Source organism: Panicum hallii, chromosome 3 (assembly GCF_002211085.1).
Source record: "Panicum hallii strain FIL2 chromosome 3, PHallii_v3.1, whole genome shotgun sequence".
Classification (NCBI taxonomy): domain Eukaryota; kingdom Viridiplantae; phylum Streptophyta; class Magnoliopsida; order Poales; family Poaceae; genus Panicum; species Panicum hallii.
Window position 1 is genome coordinate 15,884,054 of NC_038044.1, and position 12,117 is coordinate 15,896,170.

Consider the following 12,117-nt stretch of genomic DNA (forward strand, 5'->3'; position numbering starts at 1 on the left):
CGCGAGCGCAAGTAGGCAGGTATCCCCTTCCGGCAACAGCAGATGCGTGCGCATCGCCCGGCGAGTGCCGCGGTGGCCGTACAGGCTATCTAGGAGGTGGTCGTGCGATCGGCTGGATCGGGCGTCCTTTGTTGGGCTGCCTAGCTAGCCTGTACCAGCTGCTGACCCCGGCCGGCCACGATGCATGTCAGATACACTGCGATAGCTAGATAGGGTCGATGCGCCCACCGGATCCCGCCCGATCGAGCGGTGCGTGCACAGCTCGGCTGATGAGGAGATCCACGAGAGGGGGGAGATGCGTCGATCTTGATCAAAAGATGCGAGGGCGAAGTGCGTGTCCGATGCGAAAGCTCGCCTGTGACCACCGCCGCACGATGATGGCGTCGTTGAGCAAGGAGGTAGCTGCGGCTGGATCGGATGGCCTGACGGGTCGCGTCGTCAGTGCGGTGCGCCGGGGAGGATGGATGGATGCATGCACGGCAATGGCAATGAGGTGGTCGATGCGACGGACCAACGGGATCGCGGAGCGGCGGCTCATCCGATCCGATCCATTCGCCGCAGCAGGGATAGCGCTCGTTCACGCACAAGGTCGCGAAGGCCGAAAGTGGCCGGGGGCTGTTGCATCTTTTGGGACGTGCTGGTTTGGTACGAAGTGACATCATTGTCGCCCCCAAGTGATCGCCGGATGATGGTATGTTGTGTGCTGGGGGCCTAACGCTACAGGTGCAGCTTAGTATCTGCCGGTGCTTGCGGAGAACAGCGCCATGATTTGAGCTTGTGGCAAGCTGATAGTAGTAGGCCTGGCATTATTTTTGTTAGGCGGATTTAGTGCTGTAGTCGATCAACAAAGCGTAGTGCTCTCACGTCCCATTACCATATATATCAGATATTTTAGCCAAGTCTGACTGGATTTTAAGATTTTTTTTTTCTTGTGGGAATGGGATTTCTAGATATTCAGTACACAGGCTAGCTGATTATAATGTGTTAAAAGTCACCGGCCTGTTAAATTTCCCCAGCACTGTGAAGACGCTATTGCAGCTATGCTCAGTTTTCGTAGGCCTGTGCAAATGTGCAATTATGCGGTAACATCTTTTTTTTTTGAAAATAATGGGGTGACATTGTTGCCTAGGAAACTTTTATGCCATGACAGTAATACAGTCTGATACCCTATGGCTAGGATCCTGGAAACTCGGGACCCTGGTAGCCACGGCCCACTAGCCACCAAGGCCCGAGTGGAACTGGAGTACTGGGCCAAATTGGTACAGGGGAATCCAGAGCTACAGGCCCATCACCCATGTCTGGATTGGTCTGAGATTGGCCTATTTGGCCGAGCTCAGAAGCTGGAGTGTTGGACTTCTTGCCAGCAGAATAGAACGCAAGAACATCATACAAGTTGAGAAAAGTAGGAGCTAGAGTGCAGAGCAAATCATCCTTCCGGTAAGTGCTACTATCCCGAATCAGACCATCATAGCACTATAGCACCCATCAACATACCTGATATTTCTATATCGGGGTCATTAATCACCTGCTGGGCAGTTCATGCGTTACTGCAAAATGCAGAAAATCTGCAGTTGCTCGGGGACAGGAAAAATTCAAATTCAGTAACTGCACTGTCACATAACCAAGGAAATACTGGAGTGGCAGTTCTGCAGAATACAAGAACAACAACTATTCATCACCCATTTTGTGTTCTGACTAGGGCAAAACGAACTTGTTCAGTTGCATGATCTAGCACAGTCCATGGTAATTGGGAACGGAATGTAAGCAATACTTTAAAACTATAACATCCAGCTTCAATCCAAATCTATGTCTGGCAATGAATGTATCAATCAAGAAAAGCTAAGAACCAACAAGCACTCTGTACATTGTAACACAAACTATCCATTGGAGACACTGTCCACACAGATACTGGTGCAACTCCATTTCACGCGTTGGAAGAATGCCCCCATCTACCAGGAAAATGTAAGCATCAACATGTACATTTTCGCAGTGAATTATCAATTCTAATTGAACAGAAAAATGTAATGCATGACACAAAACTCCGATATAGCCGCTTCGAGTTTATGAAGTAACAATTGAGTACTACACTACCAAAAGGACATAATGATAGCAAGCTCGTATGATGATTTCATGGGCAATAACAGTTCTTTGACAATCCTATTTCTAACAAAAACTCTTAAACAATTCAAAATCTTATAACTTCCACATTGCGAACCTAGTGCTAGATTAAGGCACAAGGACAGGATTCAGTACTAGCTTCGACCAGGTTGTATCCATAGAAAGAGCAGAACAGCACATGGAACAGAAACAATCTTCATACAAAATGATGAACAGCCTGCATTGTGCAATACTGAGACCACACCGAAATACTCTTTTCAGAACTGCACATTGACTATTCAGTAAGACTAGAGAGAATATCATGTAAAACTAACCGTTGGTAAGACAAGCAAATGAATTATCATTCAGCCAACCCAGGTTCTGCATTGCTGCTTAGAGCATCAGAGTTCAGAACAGAGATATTCTCACCTGCATCAATTGATCAATTCCCTGTTACGGTTCCCATGCTAAATGAATTTAAGGATACCGATCCAAACAAGTTCAGTTTACATGCATATCAATCCATTTCCACGACAGAGTGGTTTCGTAAAAATCTGAGCACTATCACAGACAAATTCAAATCCGATTGCAACGAAGTACAGGTTAGTAGCAACGCTAGGCGCTCAAACATCAACTGAGAATTACCTCAAGACGAACCCCCACATCATCTATGGCACTCAAACATCACAAACTCAAATGGCGGTGGAGATTCGTGGCAAAAAACCTGCCGTCTCAAGGGAGAAGCCAAGCCGGAGGAGAGTTGTACGAAGGGCCCTGCTCTGGGAAGAAGCGTTCGACATGGGGAGGCGGCCCTTCCGACCACTTGCCGATGTCGCTACAAGGGTACCGCCTCTCATTGACACCGCGGAACATCATCTCGTCGTCGTAGAAGCACCCATCATCCAAGAAGTAGACGCCGGCCTTGAACCCCAGGTACCGATCGACTTCGTAGGATCTGGAGCATCCTCGCCCCACGAACAGCATCCGGCCACCCAGCGTGTCCAGCTCGCTCCAGTACCAATGGTGCCCATCAGCCTCCTCCATGCCGTGGTCTGGCATCGGCTGTTGGAGGATCCGGAACACCTTGAACGACGATGTCGGCGCGTGAGGATTGGGAGCGAACCTGACGACCATCAGCAGTTCCTCGCGGGACGCCACGAGGTAGCGAGCGCGGACGAAGTCGGCGTAGCAGCGCCCCCCGTTCTGGAAGCGGATTGCCTCCACTGCTACTTCCAGGATAGTCCCATCTTCATCCAAGACCGGCGCGCACTCGAGAATGTGTTCGCCTTGGGTGAGGAAATGGAAGGAGTCGCGGTGGTACACGACGTCCTCCGGTTCCAACCCCGGCCCAACTGGAGCGTTAGGGTGAGGCTCAACATAGCAGAAGGCCGCCTCATTGCCGAGCTGCCAGAACGCGAAGTGGCGCCGGCGCGGCGCGTCGGCGTCCGGCTGATAGGCGACGATGCCGGCGGCAACGCACTCCAGGTCATCCGGTGGGCGCGAGAGGGTGGCGGCGAGGATGACCATGTTGTGGAATTGGTCGGCGAAGCCATCCCCGAGCACGTTGGGGACGGCGTGGGACTCTCCGGTGCGGATGTTGAGTAGCCGGTGCCCGCAGGTCTGGCCGTAGGCGAGGAAGAACCAGGAGCCGTCGTACGAGCCGAAGTGGCGGGGGCCGGGGAACTTGCTGTGGTCGCGGCAGCCGCTGAGGTAGCAGTAGACGCCCGTCGCGTCGGCGGGCGGGAGGAAGAGCGACGGGATCCGGGGTGGCGCCTCCATGGCTTCCGCCGCGAGCACCGCGAGCCACGAGTGGCAGGCGGTGGCCATGTTGACGCGGTCGATTGCGCAGGGGACGCGGAGGAAAATCTCGAGCAGCATGTCGGCGTGGAGGTTCGCCCATGGCCGAGGCGCAGCCATGGGGGGCGAGGAATTGGTAAGTTGGGGCTTGTGGGGGCAGGCTCGGTGGTGGGTTGCGGAAGGGAAGACGGCGGGAACGCCGGGATTGGAAGACGTTGCGGTGGTGCGATGCGGCGCGGGGTCCCCCCTTTTATGTTCTGGAAGCCGACGGGCAGAGGAGGTTGTTGCGCAAGAAGCAGGAGGAAGAGGGGAAGCCCGGGCTTCGGGCCTTCAGCAACGAGTCGGTGTGTGCCCAGAACAGATTTTTTGGGCCGACGGTAACGGGCCAAGCCCAATACATTTGCAATGGTTCATCAAGAGGAGAACAGATAAGGCCCAGCTAAAAATCGGCCGGAAAGGCAACGGCGCGAGCGTCAAACCTCGAAGCATCTCGACAAAGCAAGGCAGTGAACTGCGTAAACCAATTCTCTAGTGCTAATCGATGCTTGACCTGTAAATTTCTCGAATCTTCTCATGGCCGGCGCCTCGGTCCCCTCTGGCTCTCCTCGCCCGGAAAACACGACACGCTTCCAGGCGCCGACACCACGTACCCCCCTCGCCGCGGCCACACGCGTCCGCCCACGCCGCCGCCGCTCCCGTTATTAAAGCCCGCGCCTGACGCCAACCCTCGTCGTCGTCAAGCTCGAGAGAACCAGCTAGCTAGAACGCTCAGCCAAAGACAAACGCACACGAAGCGCGCGGAGCATCGCAGGCAGCAAGCACGGCAGCGGCCATGGCGCAGGAGAGCCTGAGGCTGTCAGCAAGCACGGTAGCGGCGATGCCGCAGGAGAGCCTGAGGCTGGTGTCGCACCCGATCGCGGCGCACGACGGGCGGCTGCCGCGGCAGTACACGCGGGAGGGGCAGGGCGCGAAGAAGGACATGTCGCCGCCGCTGGAGTGGTACGGCGTCCCTGAGGGCACGCGGTCGCTGGCGCTGGTGGTGCAGGACATCGACGCGGACCCCGCCGTGCCTTGGACGCACTGGGTGGTGGCCAACATCCCGCCCGACACCAAGGGCCTCCCCGAGGGGTTCTCCGGCAAGGAGGGCGCGGCGGGGCGCGAGAACGGCGGCTTGCAGGAGGGCGTCAACGACTGGAAGCAGCCCGGGTGGCGCGGGCCCGTGCCGCCGTCCCGCGGCCACCGCATCCAGTTCAAGCTCTACGCGCTCGACGACGAGATGCACCTCGGCAACAAGGTGAGATGCTCTGTTCTGAACTCTGATCCGCGCGGGCGGGCGGGGGGCGGGGGGTACTGGAGTGCTGGAGTGCTGATTAGGCTGGTGTGCCGTGATCTTTTTTTTTTCCAGGTGACTAAGGATAAGCTCATGGAGGCCATCGAGGGCCATGTGCTGGGAGAGGCCGAGCTGACCGCCGTGTTCTAAGGAGTCGCCGCCACATTAGTGTCATGGGCCCTGGGATCTGTCTTTGTGTGCCCTGTATATTAGTAGCAACCTTGTAATTTTGATGATCTAATAAAAGGGGAACTCGGTTTGTGCTCGTGCCATGAATCGCGGAAATGTTAGGGGTCGCGCGCTACTGCGAGTGGACCGGTTGCAGAAGGCCCACTGGCGGTCTACCGGAGCTTCCGCCGCCGCCGAGTTTGGGTTGCGGGGTTGCCGAGTTTGGGTTGCGGTGGAGCGGCCGCCGTCGAGGGGTGGGAGATTGGGGAGCGGCCGGCGGTCGCCGCCGGTCAGGTGGGGGTTTCGGGTTTTTGGGGTGGAGGGCGGCTCCATGGTTGGTGGCTGTAGGGGAGGTTGGTGGCTACAGAGAGGGGGGGGGGGGGGGGGGGGGGGGGGGTGGGGGGGGATGGGCGCACGGCGGCGCTCGGCCGGTGGACGGTGAAGAAGGTTAGGGCTGCGGCGGTGGGTGGTGTGGGCTGGTATTTTTTTTGATGCATGTGATTCCAATCACATACTCCTCCGTCCCAGTTTAAATGCAGTTCTAGCAATTTTAGTATTCTTATGTAAAGTAGGGTATATAAGATAGATAAGGAAATTATTCTAGTTTCTCTGTAATAGATAAGAAATATAGGTAATTATTGTAGTTTCTCTGGCACCTCCTTACATTTGAAAGGCAACTATGCCGCGAGAAAAAATGACGTAAATATCTAAGAAAACAAATAAACATTACACAAGAGAGAAGAAAATAACGCCATTAACTTACGCCCACCAGCAATAGTCCCTCACTATATAATATCGTGAGCTCTAAGCCTGCATTTCTCAAAGTTATCCCCTCCAGCCTGTATTTACCTTCATCATAAGCTATAGCCATTGATCTAAACACAATTCTAGAAGAAGAAGATGGAGATTTCATACCTGAAGAACAACCAGATGAGCAAGAGGATGAAATCCATCATCTCCAACAAGATGAGGTCCATATCCTGGTGGATGATGCGATCCATTGGCTCCAAGAAGCTCAGTTCCATCTTCTCCAGGAAGATGAACAGCTTGCTGTGCATGGACATCCCTTACCTGATCTCAATGTTGATCCTTTTTAACTGCAACAATCAAATGTAGGTAATATTTTCTTTTAATTACACCAGTCCATCAAGTCTTGTTTATAGTTTTAACATAGGCTGCCACCCCAACAATATTTTTCCCATATGGATTAATAAATAATGCATATTCATTACAAGAGCAGCAAAATTATCAGCTTATTATTAGAAAGAAAATATAATTCTTTTTAGTGCTCATATGCTTACTAAAAATATACTTCTAGCCCGCTTTCTATCAAAAAAATATGCTACCAACCTACTCATAGACCAAATGGAATGACCCATCCGCTTTCTAGTACCTGCATACTGCTCCTATCAGATGCTTTCTTGCTAATGCCTACCAGAACTATGATACTTTCTAGCTTTGGTCTTTTAGTATTTGGTAGAAGGACTGATCATGTACTCTCTTTTTTTAGACATAGAGTACGTTGCTGCTATGAATATTGCCTGTCATGAAGGTAAATTCGAGGACTTGGTTTTTGAACATGAGCATGCAAATGAAAATATTGTATATCTAGAAACTTGACAGAAGCAGAAAGGTATGCAATTTATGAAGCATTGCTTGAGAGGAGTGTGCTTGGAAGATTAAAGAAGAACACTACAGCTAGAGTTGCTCAAATATTACAGGTTAGTAGGTATCAAATGCAACGTGTTTGGTGGAGAGTGAAGGAGTGCCGTGCCCAAGGAATACCGGTGGATGTTAGATCAACGAAGCTAATGAACCGTGGACGCAAAAAAATACAAGTAGATTTATCTGAGGTTCTTAGAGTTCCCTTGCGCAGGAGGACTACTATACGATCTCTAGCTGAAGCTATTGGTGTATCGAAGAGCACTCTACAGAGGTGGTTCAAGGAAGGGAAACTACGACGCCACTCCAACACACTAAAGCCTCTATTGAAGGAAGGAAACAAGAAAGAGAGAGTACGATGGTGTATTTGCATGTTAGATCAACGGATATTGCCAGATGAACCAAAGTTCATCGAAATGGAAAACATCATCCACCTAGACGAGAAGTGGTACAACACCAAAAAAAAAAGACAGGACCTACTATTTACTCCCGGGAGAAGAGGAACCATACAAGAATGTGCAAAATAAAAATTCTATTGGCAAAGTTATGTTCTTGACGGCAGTGGTCAGACCTAAATATGATGATACAGGTAATTATACTCCATAGCATGCATTTATTTGGGATATTTTTTAAATCTCACAAGTGCAGTTAAACTGGGACAGAGGGAGTATATGACTGCGAATAGCCCCATGAATGGCGTGGTGTTAGGGATTGGGATTGAAATGCTAAATCAACTGCCATAGCAATGATACACTCGTACTAGCAATGATACAACGCTAGACGGCGGTCACCGTTTAGGATCCACGCTGTTTATGAACACGATGCCCACTCTGGCCCAAATATATAATATTACTGTTGGAGCTATGGGCTTGGCACATTCATTCTAATCAATACATTTAAAGAATTTAAAGTCCACTATTAAATGTTATGGAATCAATAGCTTAGTTTCATATCGGGAATTGAGGAGGATCTCAACCGACTTAAAGAGTGGATCTCGTGTACACCACTTGTGAAGCCGGTAAGAGAAGGACGGTGAACCGCCCGCGCGCTCGCTCGCCTCGCCGAGCCGTGGCCGAGGCCGAGGCCGAGGCGCGGCCGGACGTGCAGGTGCGGTGCGACGTGATGTGCTGAAAAGGACGTTTTGCTGTAAAGAGCATTAAAACAAGAGAATTAATGTTGACAGCAATGACTGGACAATCAAGGCTCTTTACGACGTCCAGGTTCGTTGAACCTGAGGCACAATAACTGCCACTCATCAAAGTCATTTATGATGTCCAGGTTCGTTGAACCTGAGGCACCTCACGTCTATATAAACCACCACCCCCTCCTCCCATCCTCACTTAACTCAGCACCTGAGCAAGGTACTCCTGCTAAGGAGACCTCTCTCTTCTCCCTTAGCTGCTTTCTGCCATTCCCATCGCTAGTGCTGCGCGCACAGCTCTAGCGAGAGCAGGCCTCCGGGACCTTGGCTCGCTGAACGACTACTTTGTCTACTTCCCGACGTGACCGTTCGTGGGAACGACTACTTCGTCTATTTCCCGGCGTGACCGTTCGTGGGAACGACTACTTCGTCTACTTCCCGGCGTGACCGTTCGTGGGACTGCACTGCGAACTTCTTTCTGCATCGATATAGTTCGGCTACTTCGAGCAAGGCCAGTCGAATAGCATGTCTATTCCAGCTGGTAACGGAGCAACCGGTGCCTCCGGCACTGGTCCCGCCTTGGGGTACTTACTAAATCTTTTGTGGTTTAACTCTTGGTTCATGGTTATTATTAGTAAGAATACCATGAACATATGCACATATCTTATTCACACATTATCACTCATTTATATCATGAAATTGCTAGTAATATTTGGAATTAAAATATACCGAAAATTGCCTAGTTGTCTAACAATCCAAAAACCTGATATTGTTAATAGGCTTTCGGTATCTAGCTTTGCTGCATCAATTAAACCACCACCTTTTGATGGTTCAAATTACAAACGTTGGCAAGAGCGGCTTATACTATGGTTAACACTATCAAGAGTGATCCATGTAAAAGAGGGTAAGCGTGAACAGTTCTCTCTAGAGGAAGGGAGTGCGTTCGATGAGGCTGATATCCTCTTTAGATGCTTGATCATTAGTGTTCTTGGTGAAAACCTGGTGGATTCTTATATCCGGCTGCCAACTGGCAAAGCATTGTGGGATGCTCTTGAGGCTCAATATGGAGTATCTGACGCCGGGAGTGAGTTGTATATTATGGAGCAGTTCCTTAAATATAGGATGGTCGAAGACCGTTCTGTGGTGGAACAGGCTCATTAAATACATACTCTGGCAAAAGATCTCAAAAATTGCAGCAAAGAGTCCCCATGTGTGTTACCCAATAAGTTTGTGGCCGGAGGTATAATCTCTAAGCTGCCACCTTCTTAGAGGGACTTTGCTACTAGACAAGAGTTCACCATAGATGGACTCATAGGGACTCTTGATGTTGAGAATAAGGCGAGAGCAAAGGACATACGTGGGAAAGGAGTTGTTGGTGCTTCTAGCGCCAATCTTGTTCAGAAGAACAACTCCCACAAGAACAAGAAAAAGCCACCGCAGAACCAACTAAAGACTAAGCAGACAACCACTTTTAAGAAGAAGAAGAAGAAGGGAGCTTGCTATGTGTGCGCTAGTACGGAACACTTTGCTGCAAAGTGTCCGAACCGCAAAGGCAACGACTCCGCCAACATGGTTATTAGCGAGCCTGGAGGAATATCGGGGTATCGTAATTTATTACCTACTGTTATTTCAGTCTTTGGTTCACTCGAATGGTGGGTTGACACTGGTGCTAATATTTATGTTTGTGCTGATGCTTCTTTGTTCTCTTCTTACCAGACCGGCGGGACTTCCTCTTTGCTGATGGGGAATGGATCGCATGCGCGTGTTCTTGGTGTTGGTACGGTAAATCTGAAGTTTACTTCGGGGACGACCGTGCAGCTGAAGAATGTGCAGTATGTCCCCACCATCAAGAAGAATCTAGTCAGCGGCTCTCTACTGTGTAGAGATGGTTTTAAATTAGTCTTTGAATCTAATAAATGTATCTTGTCTAAGTTTGGTACTTTTGTTGGAAAGGGTTATGAAAGCGGAGGTTTGTTCCGTCTTTCTTTGTCAGATGTTTGTAATAAAGTTGCATACAATGTTATTAACGTTGATGGAACAAATGTTTGGCATTCGAGGTTTTGTCACGTTAATTTTGGTTGTATGATGCGCTTAGCTAATTTAAGCTTAATTCCAAAGTTTACTTTTATCAAAAATTCTAAGTGTCATTTATGTGTTGAATCAAAACAAACTCGTAAGCCTCATAAGACCGCGGAGGCAAGGAGCTTGGCACCCTTAGAATTAATTCATTTCGATTTATGCGAAATGAATGGAGTGTTGACAAAAGGTGGTAAAAAATATTTCATGACTTTGATTGATGATAGTACTAGATTTTGTTACATCTATTTGTTGAAGTCAAAAGATGAAGCTTTACACTACTTTAAAATCTATAAAGCTGAAGTAGAAAACCAACTTGAGAGAAAGATCAAAAGAGTTAGGTCAGATCATGGTGGCGAGTATTTCTCAAATTTATTTACTTTATTCTGCGAGGAATATGGTATCATTCATGAGAGGACGCCTCCCTATTCACCTCAGTCAAATGGGGTTGCCGAAAGAAAGAACCGCACTCTAACGGACTTGGTTAACGCCATATTAGATACAACGGAACTTTCCAAGGAATGGTGGGGTGATGCTATATTGACTGCATGTCACGTCCTAAACCGTGTTCCTACAAAGAATAAAGAGATAACTCCATTCGAGGAATGGGAGAAGAAAAGACCAACACTGTCATACTTACGTACATGGGGTTGTTTGGCAAAAATGAGTGTACCAATAACCAAGAAACGTAAGCTTGGATCTAAAAATGTGGATTGTATCTTTCTAGATTATGCTATTCACAGTATTGAGTATAAATTTTTAATAGTGAAATTTGGAGTACTTGACATGCATGTTGGTACTATAATGGAGTCCAGAGATGCTACATTTTTTGAAAATATTTTTTCCATGAGAGATGAAATAAGTTCATCTAGGCAAGAGTTCATCGAGGATGATGGCTCTGCTGAGCCGATAGAACACAATGAATATACAGTTGTGGAAAATCCTGAGGAGGATAACAATGATGCTCCGAGAAAGAGCAAGAGACAAAGGACTGTAAAGTCTTTTGGTGATGATTTTGTTGTATACCTCATAGATGATACACCCAGAACCATTAAAGAGGCATATTCATCTCCTGATGCTGACTATTGGAAGTAAGCAGTGAGGAGTGAGATGGATTCTATTATGTCTAATGGAACCTGGGAGGTCGTTGAATGTCCTTATGGATGTAAACCGGTTGGATGCAAGTGGGTGTTTAAGAAAAAGTTTAGGCCAGATGATACTATTGAAAAGTACAAGGCTAGGCTTGTGGTCAAGGGCTATACCCAAAAAGAAGGAGAAGATTTCTTTGACACTTATTCACCAGTTGCCCGATTGACCACAATTCGAGTGTTAATTTCCCTGGCAGCCTCTTATGGTCTTCTCGTTCATCAGATGGACGTTAAGACGGCTTTTCTCAATGGAGTGTTAGAAGAGGAGATCTATATGGATTAGCCGGATGGGTTTATATCAAAGGGTCAAGAAGGAATGGTTTGTAAGTTGTTGAAATCTTTTTATGGTCTCAAGCAAGCGCCTAAGCAGTGGCATGAAAAGTTTTATGGAACTTTGACCTCTGCTGGCTTTGTTGTGAACGAAGCTGATAAATGTGTGTACTATCGCTATGGTGGGGTTGAAGGAGTGATTTTGTGCTTGTATGTGGATGATATACTAATCTTTGGCACTAACCTTAATATGATTAAGAAAGTCAAAGAGTTTTTATCTCAAAATTTTGAGATGAAAGATCTGGGAGAAGCTGATGTTATCCTTAATATAAAACTGGTAAAAGAGAGCAATGGTGGGGTAATTCTTACACAGTCTCACTATGTGGAGAATGTGTTAAGTCGCTTTGGTTATAGCGACTATGAACCTG

At 48.4% G+C, this 12,117-nt stretch overlaps 2 protein-coding genes across 3 annotated transcripts; one reads left to right on the forward strand and one right to left on the reverse strand.

Annotated features, from left to right (window-relative positions):
* Nucleotides 1-1,766: 1,766 nt before the first annotated feature.
* Nucleotides 1,767-4,477, reverse strand: LOC112884300. 2 transcript variants are annotated; one of them, XR_003227079.1, is made up of 2 exons: nucleotides 2,743-4,477; nucleotides 1,767-2,526 (listed from the first exon to the last, which is right to left on the reverse strand). XR_003227079.1 is itself a non-coding variant. In XM_025949678.1 (2 exons), exon 1 carries the CDS (start codon nucleotides 4,012-4,014, stop codon nucleotides 2,830-2,832), a length of 1,185 nt encoding a protein of 394 aa, XP_025805463.1. In that variant the 5' UTR covers nucleotides 4,015-4,477; the 3' UTR covers nucleotides 1,767-2,526; nucleotides 2,822-2,829. The 2 variants fall into 2 exon arrangements, 1 of the variants encoding a protein (XP_025805463.1); XM_025949678.1 differs by having other exon boundaries at nucleotides 2,822-4,477.
* Nucleotides 4,478-4,613: 136 nt separating this feature from the next.
* On the forward strand, nucleotides 4,614-5,494 carry LOC112884301 (UPF0098 protein CPn_0877/CP_0992/CPj0877/CpB0906). The gene is made up of 2 exons (XM_025949679.1): nucleotides 4,614-5,188; nucleotides 5,300-5,494. Exons 1-2 carry the CDS (start codon nucleotides 4,727-4,729, stop codon nucleotides 5,372-5,374), a joined length of 537 nt encoding a protein of 178 aa, XP_025805464.1. The 5' UTR covers nucleotides 4,614-4,726; the 3' UTR covers nucleotides 5,375-5,494.
* Nucleotides 5,495-12,117: the final 6,623 nt, after the last annotated feature.